This window comes from Aureobasidium melanogenum (assembly GCF_000721775.1).
Source record: "Aureobasidium melanogenum CBS 110374 unplaced genomic scaffold scaffold_15, whole genome shotgun sequence".
In the NCBI taxonomy this organism is placed as follows: domain Eukaryota; kingdom Fungi; phylum Ascomycota; class Dothideomycetes; order Dothideales; family Saccotheciaceae; genus Aureobasidium; species Aureobasidium melanogenum.
Window position 1 is genome coordinate 562,719 of NW_024470067.1, and position 11,870 is coordinate 574,588.

At 50.3% G+C, this 11,870-nt stretch overlaps 6 protein-coding genes across 6 annotated transcripts; 3 read left to right on the forward strand and 3 right to left on the reverse strand.

Annotated features, from left to right (window-relative positions):
* Positions 1-20: 20 nt before the first annotated feature.
* On the reverse strand, positions 21-1,524 carry M437DRAFT_85929 (uncharacterized protein; the record flags this gene model as incomplete). The annotated part of the gene is made up of 2 exons (XM_041028369.1): positions 21-503; positions 562-1,524. 2 exons carry the CDS (start codon positions 1,522-1,524, stop codon positions 21-23), a joined length of 1,446 nt encoding a protein of 481 aa, XP_040878505.1.
* Positions 1,525-2,513: 989 nt separating this feature from the next.
* M437DRAFT_67420 (uncharacterized protein) lies at positions 2,514-4,373 on the forward strand (the record flags this gene model as incomplete). The annotated part of the gene is made up of 1 exon (XM_041024933.1): positions 2,514-4,373. One exon carries the CDS (start codon positions 2,514-2,516, stop codon positions 4,371-4,373), a length of 1,860 nt encoding a protein of 619 aa, XP_040878506.1.
* A 491-nt stretch (positions 4,374-4,864) lies between these two features.
* Positions 4,865-6,142, reverse strand: M437DRAFT_51962 (uncharacterized protein; the record flags this gene model as incomplete). Its single annotated transcript, XM_041022270.1, has 1 exon — positions 4,865-6,142. The coding sequence occupies one exon, from the start codon at positions 6,140-6,142 to the stop codon at positions 4,865-4,867; it is 1,278 nt and encodes a 425-aa protein (XP_040878507.1).
* An 896-nt stretch (positions 6,143-7,038) lies between these two features.
* M437DRAFT_85932 (putative alpha/beta superfamily hydrolase) lies at positions 7,039-7,938 on the forward strand (the record flags this gene model as incomplete). Its single annotated transcript, XM_041028370.1, has 1 exon — positions 7,039-7,938. The coding sequence occupies one exon, from the start codon at positions 7,039-7,041 to the stop codon at positions 7,936-7,938; it is 900 nt and encodes a 299-aa protein (XP_040878508.1).
* A 930-nt stretch (positions 7,939-8,868) lies between these two features.
* On the reverse strand, positions 8,869-10,327 carry M437DRAFT_85933 (uncharacterized protein; the record flags this gene model as incomplete). Its single annotated transcript, XM_041028371.1, has 2 exons — positions 8,869-9,831; positions 9,884-10,327. The coding sequence occupies 2 exons, from the start codon at positions 10,325-10,327 to the stop codon at positions 8,869-8,871; spliced, it is 1,407 nt and encodes a 468-aa protein (XP_040878509.1).
* A 378-nt stretch (positions 10,328-10,705) lies between these two features.
* M437DRAFT_85934 (zinc-binding alcohol dehydrogenase-like protein) lies at positions 10,706-11,828 on the forward strand (the record flags this gene model as incomplete). Its single annotated transcript, XM_041028372.1, has 3 exons — positions 10,706-10,738; positions 10,789-11,188; positions 11,242-11,828. 3 exons carry the CDS (start codon positions 10,706-10,708, stop codon positions 11,826-11,828), a joined length of 1,020 nt encoding a protein of 339 aa, XP_040878510.1.
* Between the last annotated feature and the right edge of the window lie 42 nt (positions 11,829-11,870).

Sequence of the window (11,870 nt, forward strand, 5' to 3'; positions counted from 1 at the left end):
CATACACCTATCAATCAGGTTTAGACCTGCTGAGAAACAGCTGATACGTAGGAGCCCCTGTGAACATCAGCCTCGAAGCTCTGCACCACCTTCTCAGCTACCGGCGACGGCGCCTCTTCCTCTGATGTCAACCGCTCTGGCATCTCGTCCGCCTTCCCTGTCTCCACTCTTCTGATAAGTTGTCTCCTTTCCTCCTCCATAGCTTTATGCTCTCTCTCCGCAACAGCACAGCGATGATTCAATGCCATAACAGCCAAAGGCAAAAACACAATCTCCCAAGTGAAGAGAATGGGCAAGGCTTGGTAGAGACGATCCACAGCACCACCCGACCAGATCTGAATCAAGACTTGCCATACTTCATGGGCGGGCAATGCATAGCCCCAACGATAGAATCCTGGTGCGAGTTCAAAAGGCCAGATTGTAGATGTGACGTTGAGGATTACCCAAGTCAGCACGAAGAAAGGGAGGAATTTCATGGGGATAAAGCCGGTTGCGACGTCAATCTGTGTTACGTTAATGACTAGGTCTTGTTTGTTTGAAAGGATGTAGGTGAGATCTTACCACTGCAAAGTTGATGTGCATGAATAGCCACATGATGACCCAGGTGCAGAAGAATTGGCCCGCGCCCACAGACCAGTCTTCGCGGAAGGCCCAGATGTAGCCGGCCCAGCAGAGGGAACCGATGAAGGTGTATGACAGACTGAGTACCAATCTAATGATGCCATTGTTAAGAACTGGAAGATGCGAGTATAGATTGAACTCTGCACTGACTCCGTTGACAGCCATGAGGAAGAAGAATTGCATGATGATGGGCATCACCATAGCGACAGTGTTGTACAAGACTCTTGTCCCCTGACCTGTTGGCATGATGTTGATGTCTCCTCCTTGGATCGGATTGAGGAAAGCTTGCAAGGCGGCAGGATCGTTCTTGTTCAGAGTTTGTAAGGCGCCAGTGCCGTTGATGTGGTTGTAAGCGATGCGGACGACGGCCATGAGCTGTGACATGCTGGACTTGATGGTGGCATCTTCCACAGCTGGGTACCTGACCTCGTTCCAGACGTATGTAAGTGTGTTTGTTGGATCGTAAGCAGCTGCTGCATCGCCGCCTTCAAGGGCAGCCGCAAGGCGATCTGAAGCTCCAGCGTGGGTGAATACGGCAGCCCAATGGTCACCCTTTCTAACTGCTTGGACAATGTCCTCAACAGCCGGATACTTGGCACTGCTCTCAACATCGAACGTTGGGAACGTATCAGCCTTGAGTTGTGTTATAGCACCTTGAAGACTCTTTCCGATGACACCACCATCATAGTCGACTGTGAGGATGTGGAGGTTGTGTACCCTGTGCTCTGACTTGAAAAGGGACCCGAAGAGGTATGACATGTTGACGAGGAACAAGATCTGAAGTAACATGAATGAGGCAACGGCTGCGATCATGAAAGGCTTCTTTCTGCCATTCCAGAACGGGTCTCTGTGCCCTATACGATGGGTAGACTTCTCTGGAAGGAAGAGACTGACAAAGCCCATGTTGAGACACAACAGATCAAGCTCGAGGATGGAAGCTGAGATGGTACGGTGATAGGCGAGCTGATTTTCCTGGACAACTAATGATGTATAGATTTGGGGTTTGCAAACATGAATGAAAGAGAAACCAAAGAGAAACCTACGCGACTCCTATACATATACATCCTCACGCCTCCTACCTTTCAACGTTATTCCTGGATTTTCTGACACACTGTCGGATGGTCGGAGGTTCAGCAGTTCCAAGATTGCAAAACCAAGTCGGACCAGCGTCAGAGAAGTGATCGTGAACGAGAGGTCTTAGCCTTTCTAGGGCTTTAGGGCTTCGGCAACGTCTTCCGAGACCTCCTTCTCCCTCTTCGTCTCGGATCCGGAGGCAGTCACACCCGTTCATGGCCTCAACATAGAGAATGTTCATTTGCGAGGGTAAGGTCGGCGGCATTCGTTCTTTTCAAAATCCGGCGCGGACTGATTGAGCAGCGCCATCGACGCAATCTGCATACCGCGTTGATCAGACATACTCAAGGGGCGAAAGCTGTGTATCCACCATGTTTCGAGTCGTTTTATCACTGACATCGACCCGTTCATCGAGGAGCCATCGAGCTTCTATTTATGCCTGTGTCTTCGGACTCCGGTGGGGGAGTTTTGACTCACGGATTTCGTCTGATGTTCTGAGATCTTGCTGTATTGTCGAAGCCTAAAAGCTGCTAATAGCACCATGCTGTTAACCTATATTCCAACATATAAGAAGCCGATGTTTTGCGCAATTGGTTTCTCTAACGAGAACAGTTCAAAAGCAGCCGCCAATATCAACCATGAGTCTTTCTTGGAGAAGCAGTTGCGCAGGTGGGAAGGTGCAGAGGAGATGGAGGTGGGGTTGTTGCAGCCTACGCGCCGCGTTCTGGCGCTTGACAACTTCCCTCACTGACAACCACCCCAATACTGTCCTTTAATTCTCAACCCAGCATTTCACCTGCCATTGATCCCATCAAAAGATGTCTTTATCGGCCGTTGAACGTCTGCCGCCTGAGATTTGCCTGCAGATATGCGAACTGCTTAGAGATACACATACGCCAAGCATATACAGCTTCTCGCAGACGAGCAGTACAATCAGAAAAACTGCAAACATGGTCATATTCCAGAAAGTCATGCTTCCCATACACAATCATGATAGCGTCGAGAAGGATGTACAAAGTCTCCTTGATACTCTGGGACCCATTACCGCTCTCGATCACATACGCAAGCTAAGGCTCTGTCATGCTTGGAACTACCCTGGTGCCGACCAAAAAGCTCGCCGAGGATCTGCATCTTGGCCTCGTAGTGATATGGCGCCCGCCGAGGTTGTCTGGACATACGACCATGCTTGGACATCCATGTCGAATATGTTGCGGCGATGCCCTGCTCTCTCAGACCTCCTCTGGGAGATTAGACACCAGATCCCACCTTGTGTGCTTGATACAATACATCGATACCATCCTGGTTCTCGTCTACATATGAGAGCCTTTTGTGCCCGAAGTCTGCTTGAATCCGAGATAGACAAGCATGAATTGGCCATTGTGACTTCACCATGTCTACACAGCATCTGGTTCACATACATGGAGCCTGATGAAGAGGCTTATGCCAGTCGGTCACAACGAGTTGTTCAGCAAGTGCTTGCACGCTTGGCACCGAAAGTCGAAGAGGTGCGCTTTCGGCGGACAATGATGCCACATCGCGGAAGTCTGCCACATCCAGAGACGGAACTACCTATGGAAAGGGGTGCCATAAATCCGTCCACAAGTTTGAGGCGACTGGAAATAAACGCCATGGCCAGCCTGGATCGAGAAGAATTAAAGAGCTGGCACACACATGTTGATTTCTCACGTCTGCATACTCTGGTTCTGAACACGTTGATTGGTCTAGATGCACTGGTCTGGCTGATAGACTGTGATTTTGCGTCATTGAAAGTTCTCAAGCTTCAGTGGAATGATCGAAACAGCCATGAAAGTTCCCAGAAGAAGTCGACTGCGACGTTGTTCATTGTGGATTTGTTGCCACTCTCAGAGCTTGCTATTGGGTGGCGATTCAGAGATATGAATCCAATATACCAAAGGCACGGCGCCAGTCTCCGTACATTGCGCTTGCCAAACCGGTCCGCACGTGAGACTCGTGACGCAGTCTTCGTGCTTCAGGACATACGAGATCAATGCCCACTGCTCGCGGAGCTTGAGTTTACGTTCCCAAGAGATCAAGGCAGTATCACCGAGGTAGCTGTCTACAAGACGTTTGCTACCTTCCCAGCTCTCCAACGGCTTATCCTAGGACTTCGCTTCAAGAATTACATCATGGAAGACGGGCGACTGGCACACTACGACGAATTTGATCGGCGGCGCTTCTCACAAGATATGATTCACGGACCTCGTTACGGCGATGTTCGCAGAGCGCTCATTGATAGAGCAATCGATGAGCACTTTGCAAGAACTGTATATCGTCTTGCATCACGCGCCAACTGCTTCCTAAGTCAGCTTGATTTAAGAATCGATTCTAGTATCATAGGCTACCCTTATGTATTCAGGAACATACGAACCCCGGAAAGCCAACTCTCTGTTGTCTTTGAGTATATTTGCAGATCTTGGACCGTGGAACCAGGCGTTCGGGATGATTATCCAAATGAAGTCGTGACACGAGAGGTGGACACATCTTGGGAAGACGAACCTGCTCCCGAAGAGCTCGGACCTCGTACCAAGAAAGTTTTCAGACGGATCTGGCCTGGAAATGAAGATGGAAGTAGCGACTGGCGAACCGACTGGCACAGTTTTCTAGAATATGACGATGGAACAGATGAGCCCGAGAGTCCTCATGTCAGTCAAGCTTGAGGGCGTTCGTGACGATAACTCGATATACACAGTCATAGCTTCTGAGTCACTCTGCCACCCACCTGGGATATTACTACTATTTGTCGGCATATAGATATAACGTGACCAGCATTGGAATGGAGCCAATGTCTTGATGATGCCATCGATTACAGTGGATCTTGCTGAGCTGGCCTTGGACGATCTTTTCAATCAACAACACCATCTCACCGTAAGATTTCTGGTCGACATCGTGAAAGTGCACATTAATTATTGCGGCTTAATTGGCATCCTGCCAGGGTCCGAGACAGTGAACGTATGAGCGACTATATTACTGGCTCAGAGATGGAAGAATGTAGGGGTCATGTTTGCATTATGAAGCTTATTTTTGTTCTTGACAAAAGAGTGTATTCGAAGGTCATTATGTCATTTACCCAAGCATTGCTCACTTCCCATATCAAACGCCGTGTCCTGATCCTGTACCCGATACCCAAAGCAAACATCATAATAAGCCGTTACTGCGCAATTCTTCTGTCAGCAGCATGCTCATTGATCTGGTGAAGAGTGCCCTGCAGCATCTTCTCCTTCTCCTTGCGTCCCTCATCCCTAACCGTCTGCAATCGATCAACAGCAGAGCTGATCAGATCGATATGCATCTCCAAAGGCATTCTCTTCCTGTCTACGATTGTGGGTGCAGCAACATCATCCCTGAGTTGGCTCAGATTGTTCTCGATATCCTTGAGTTTGACGAGTGTTGAGATGACATGCTGCATGGCAGTCTTGCGGTATCTGCTAACATCATTCAAGGTTGCGAGTTGTTGCTCTTGTTTGGCCAGTGGGCCCCTGTTGCCGCCAAGTTTGGTCCAGAGAAGGCCTAGTAGCTCGGCTTTGGCATCTCCGACTTTGAGGTCTTCCCGATGGGCGATATCCTGGATTTGATGAAGACGATCATCGAGGTTTTCAAGGACCTCGAGGAGGGTGTTGGCTTCCAAGATGCAGACTTGAATCTGCTCTTCGACTTCGGAGGTGTGACGGATGTACTGATCGTAGATCACATCTTCAGGGGAGTATTGGGGTGTAGCCAGAGACAGGTACTGTGAGAAGAAGCGAGGAATGATGCCTTCGGAGTCGGGCGTGGCTTCGATGCCTTGCAATACTTTCATGGTCCAGCGGTTGGCAGAGAGTATACCGTCCAAAGCTCGCGAAATTCTCGAGTTGAACTGCGACAGACCGTCACTGGCTTGGCGAGCTGTCTCGATGAAGCCATCGAACTCGTTGACAAGCTCATTGCGTGAACCCAAGCTAGAGTGTCTGACCACTGTACGGAGATCACGAATAGACAATTCAGAGTTCTTCATGGCCAGAGGTAGAGCAGCTTGGTGAACAGAAGCTTCCAGGATGTCTTCGAAATTTGACTGTGTAATGACCAGCTTGTCGAACTCGACGGGACCTCTGTGACCATCATGATGGCGAGTGTCGCAGAAGGGGAGGTTGAAATAGCCAGCTCCTGGAATATTGCACAGTGGTGATAGAGCATTGGTGACGCTATGTACCACCATAGTCTTGGCGACACCCATACCAACTGCCATGAGAAGTACAATCAAAGTATAGCCAAGAAGAGGCTTGAGGGCATGTGCAGCAATCGAGAAGACAGACAGGACATATCTGAGCAGTGGAAGCACAACATTTGGCCAGGCATACTGAACATAGTCTGGCGAAGCATCTTGAGTAGCAGACTTGGAAGACTTGCGCCTTGATGGTTGAACGACTGGAGTAGCACGCCTGACAGGCATAGACTTACGCACAGCGGATGCTCTCACGGCGGGTCTTGGAGACTGTCTCGTTGTTCTAGTCGGAGGAGACTCATGATAACCACTGGATTCAGGCGTAGGCATGACGAACTCAGTTGATTGGCTTATCTGGGAAGCATTCCGTTTGCGACGAGTTGGAGAAGGATGATTCTGCGATGGACTTTCGCGAAAGTCCTTCGGGCTCCGTGGATTCGACAAAGTAGCAGATTTGTGAGAATTGTAGTAGGCTTCACGAAGACGTGGTTTGAACTCTTCTTCCTCAGTCTGAGAATCGTCCATGTCTGCCCAGGATTCGGATAACTGGGGCTGTGTGCGCGTGCTGATGCGTGTCATGTTGACGGCGTCTTTGTCCAATCGCTTCGACTTTGTAAAAGTGGAATGATCAATACTTATAGGCTAAGTCATGCAACGTGAGCAAAACAGAATCACATCGCAATGGGATAAAACAAGATCAGGAACGTGAACCTGGTCTTGCCTCCTTCGAAACAATCCAAGAAACGCGAACGACGCGAGGGGGGTTGCGATCGCGTTTTGATTGGTTTGGCTTGACGTCACCGCCTTCCTGCAAGTCACGCACTTTCAGACCTAGACCTTCCTCTTGCTTCTGCCCAATTGACATGAACTCAAGATTGAGCTGCTTGTTCACTCGCCATGCTCGACCAAATATTTGTTTGAAACAGGTGCTGGATGCGCAGCCCAGGCGTGGACTGCTTACCACCACACAAGCTGCACCACTTCGACGCCCCCATCTTTCGATACGCAGCCATGTCTCGAAAGGTCAAAGGCGAGCCATCTTTGCTGGTGTTTCGCCTTTCGTCCTGGTTCCAGGTGTCTTTGTTGGTCTCCTAATAGCTCATTGGATTCACAAATGCCTCCTCATGGTTCTGTTTCAGAACAAGATCATTTACATGCCATCTCTACCCCCAGGCTCAAGACGTGAGAAGTTGGAAGATTACTCTAAAACATGGGCTGGGGTATCATGGGAAGAGAGAAACATCAAGTCTCTGGACGGAACCAAACTCTCTGTGGCCATCGCACGTCCTGAAAACTTATTTACAGTAGCCCGAGACAAGCGCAAACGAGTCGTCGTGCTCTACTTCCAAGGTAATGGCGCATCCATTCCACCTCGGACACCAATGCTTTCAAACATCCTCAGAGCTGCTGCAAAAGACTCTCCGCACGAGTGGACCTTGCTCGCACTGTCTTACCGTGGATACTGGACCTCCTCTGGGCGTGCTCATCAAAGAGGCATTGAGAAGGATGCACAAGCTTTTGTAAAGTGGGCAATTGAGAACTATGGCCAGGACTCTGAGAATACCGAATTCATCCTCTGGGGTCAGAGTATTGGATCAGGAGTCGCTGCATATGCTGCATCGAAATACCTCGAAACAGCAAAGTCCACTGATGCTGCTCAGATCTCCCGAATTGTGCTCGAGACTCCTTTTGTAAGCATCAAGAGCATGCTCGCAGCCATTTATCCGGACTGGTGGGTGCCGTACAAACACCTCTGGCCATTTCTCCGTAGCTGGTGGGACAGTGAAGACGCTCTGCGCAAGATTGCTGAATCCTCCAATCCACCCAAAGTCTTGATGGTCGTTGCTTCTGGTGATGAGATTGTCCCGCAGGTTCAGGCCGATCAACTGGAGACACTCTGCAAAGACTTGCGACTGGACGTCACCAGGAGAGATGTCTTGGGTGCTTTGCATACTCAAGCAAGTACTCTAGAGCAGGGCAAGAGGGTCATCTCAGACTGGATGGCAGACCGCAAGATCGACTAAAGAAGCATTTTTATCCGTTTTCTGCTTACCTTCACGAAGCATGCAGTATGCTTTGTGTTGAAAGAGTACTCATCCTCGGAAAATCTTCGGCTTCTGCAAATGAAGGAAAAATTTGCGGCTTTTAGAGCTGGAACGACCACGACCCAGAGAGCTGCTGTACACCTAGATGCCTTGCAATGCCCCTTGAACTCTACGTTGTTCATTGTTGTATTTTCCGAGCGTTCGACTTTTCATCAATCTGGTCGGTTAGCTCAGTTGGTTAGAGCGTGGTGCTAATATCCGGTGGATATCCACCCATGATAATGGCACGCCAAGGTCGCGGGTTCGACCCCCGTACTGACCATCAATATCATTCCTTTTGCCCGTGGAGCGAGAGGCAGGCCTTCTTTTGCGGGTGGGAACTTTTTCTGATGGATGTTGAATATATTCGAGCTTTAGGGTGGGGCAGGCTTCACTCGGAAAGCCGGGCGTCATCCGATGCACCTCATACAATCTCTGAACCACTGGGATGAACAGTCACCTCGAACTACCCATAGAAGTACAACAAGTTTGTCAGTCAAGTACAAAAGAAGCGCGGGGAATATGACAGTATGACAATAGGTAAGTTTGTTGTACTGCTGCTTTCTTCTAGCTCTTAACAATTTTATACAAGATAGCTTGGAGGATATAACACTCAATTAGAAGTGACCAAACATATTCTGAGACTCAAAACACTTATTACTCTTATGAAACTGCACTTTTCGTTACTCATAAAAACGGTGTAAGACAAAGGTGAGAAAGAAAGAATGCCATTAGAGAACGCTCAAAAGTATTGGGTAACGGAAGATAGAATAGAGTCATGCTTGGACTGAAAAGACGTGAGGGGTTTGCAATCTAAACCCCCTTGTTGCGAACAAACAAATACAGAAGATGCGAAGCCGAGACGCTCCTCTATATCGTTCCACTGAGCAAGTGTTCAACAGCACCTTCCACGCTTCCACCACTCATGCGCAGAGCACGAACATTACGATCAAACTCGTAGAAACCCATTGCGTTGAGTTGTTGCAGTTGAGTTGCGTATTGCTCCTCTGGCGGACGACTGTCCTGCTGTTGTTGTGGTGCGCCGAAGCCTCCCATACCACCGAATGCTGCGAATGGATTCATGCCGCCGAAGGGGTTGGCAGCAGCACCTCCTTCACCACCAGCGCCTGAGTTGTTGTTATTGTTGTTGCCGCCGTACATGTTTTGCATCATGTTCATTGCGGAGCGCATCATCTCTGGGTTCTGCATCATTTGTTGAGCCATCTGTTGGATGGGATCTGAGCCACTGCCTTGAGCGCCTCCCATACCACCTCCCATACCGCCGAACAGACTTGCGAAGGGATTTGCTTGTGTTTGGGAAGCATTGGCACCAGGAGTTTGACCTTGAGCGGGAGTTCCTTGACCGGCAGTGGGGACGGGAGGAGTGCCAGCGGGTGTTTGACCTTGAACAGCACCAGGGTTACCACCGAAGAGAGCAGCAAAGGGGTTTGCGCCGCTTCCTGCGCCCTGTCCACCACCGAACATGGCAAAGGGGTTTGGCGGAGGGTTCTGCTGTTGTGTGTTTTGTGATGTTGAGTCTGACTCGGAAGTGTCTGTCGCGCCGGGAGCAGGGAAAGCACTTGCGCCGCCCAAACCACCACCCATGCTTCTCTGCATGTTCATCTGCATACGGATAAAGTCGGGGTTCATGAGCATGCGACGTAGTTCCGGGTTGTCGAACATTTGCTGGGCCATAGGATTGTTACGGAGCATAGGGTTGTTGCGCATCATGTTGATGACATCGGGATTGTTCATGGCTTCGTTCATCTGTTGGGCAAAGGCAGGGTTCTCGAGCATTCGTAGGAGGTGATCCGGGTCTGGGGGTGCGCCCATCTGTATTGTTGTCAGCAGTATTCATGAGTTGGAAGAAGGCGATAGCACTTACACCACCGTCAGCGCCAAACATGTCTGCACCGGGCAGTTGGTGGAAACCGGCATAGCGTGCGCCTGTCAGCTGGGCTAGGGGATTGTGTGCGCCAGTTCCGGCGGCGATGTTGGAGGGAACGTTGGCAGCTGTGCCGGCTCCGGGGATGGGGGTTGAGCCTCCTTGGTTGGCAGGATTTTGGCGGTTGTTACTCTCAGCGCCCTTGACGAGGTGGATAGTGTTGCCGTCCTTGATCTTGTAACTTGCTAGCGTCTCGGGGTCCTTGAGCACACGACCAGAGTAAATTAGACGTTGGCGCTCGGTGGGAATGTCTGCGAAGTCTGATGTAGCCAGCTTTTCCTTGAGTTGACTGACGGTAGAATTGGCAGCGATGGTGACTGCATATTTGGCGTCGTTGGACGACTTGACGGTGAAAGTCAGCTGTTGCTCGCTCTCGTCCGACATGGCGATCGCTTGGTTGTGAGCAGATTTGAGTGATGGTTTGTCAAGTGGAAGTCGTGGATCTCAGGCGCAGACGGGGCTGATATGGATGTGCTGTGTATCAGTTCAGCTCGCTGTCAATCCGTCACTTGGGCAGACCAGGACAGGCCAACACGCCGCTTAGAAGGCCGCAGAAGCCCAAGGACAATGACGTTGAGACCCTTGCCAAGCTCTTGTGATGGTGCGCGAGTCATGGGCCGAGGCATCGATACTGAGTCCATCCTCCGCCTCCACATTTCGGCTATCATCTCCTGTCATATCAACTGCATCCCACGCTCGTGCAGACATGCATTGCTCCTATCATTTCACTCGTTTTCTCATATACACCAGTATACCACAACTATGAGAGGAATCCAAGTCAAGGAATATGTTCAGGTATCGTCTTCGGATCCGACTTCAAGGCTTCACAGCTGACAGCCCATCAGGGTCCTCAAGACCTCAAGGTCACCGATCTACCGGACCCGACTCCTAAGCCAGATCAATATCTGATTGCTGTCCACGCCGCTGCTACCAACTTCTTCGACTTGCTCCAGATCCGTGGAAAATACCAAACCCAACCTCCTCTACCATGGGTCTCCGGTGCCGAGTTCTCTGGTGTTATCCTCAAGGCTCCGCAGTCATTGCCCGGAGGAAAGAAGCCTACATTCAAGGAAGGAGATAAAGTCTTTGGTGCATCTCAGGGTGCTTACGCTACCAAGGTCTGTGCCACTGAGGCTCAATTGAGACCAATGCCCAAAGGATGGAGCTTCTTCGACAGTGCTGGCTTGATGGTCACTGCTCCTACCAGCTATGCCGGTCTGGTGACAAGAGCTGGCATCAAGAAGGGTATGTCTCGACATCTCGAACATTTGTCCTGATGAGCCAACTGACAGTACCAGGTGACTGGGTCTTGGTTCATGCTGCTGCTGGAGGTGTCGGTCTTGCTGCAGTCCAAATCGCGAAAGCTTTCGGAGCAACCGTGGTTGCCACAGCTGGTACAAAGCACAAGCTCGATGTCGCCAAGTCGTTCGGCGCAGACCATCTGATCGACTACAGACAAAAGGATTGGCCTAACCAGGTCAAGAAACTGACACCCAAGGGTCGTGGTGTCGACATTGTTTATGATCCCGTTGGTCTGATCACTGAAAGTATGAAGTGCACGGCCTGGAACGGACGGCTGTTGGTCATTGGCTTTGCAGCAGGCGACATCGAGAAGATGGCTACCAACAGAATCTTGTTGAAGAATGTCAGTGTTGTGGGTCTGTTCTGGGGAGCTTATGCTACCAACGAGCCAGAGGCGGTCGAGCCAGTTTGGAAGGGTTTGTTTGACTTGATGGAGAGTGGCAAGTTCCGCGGAACATGTTATACAGACAAGGAGTTTGTCGGACTCGAGACTGTCCCCGAGGCTCTGAAAGCACTTGGAGCACGCGACACTTGGGGTAAGGTGGTTGTCAAGGTGCCACAAGAAGGACAGAGCAAGCTGTAATTGGAAATTGCTGCAAGCAGGACAGAGCAAGCTGTAGATGGC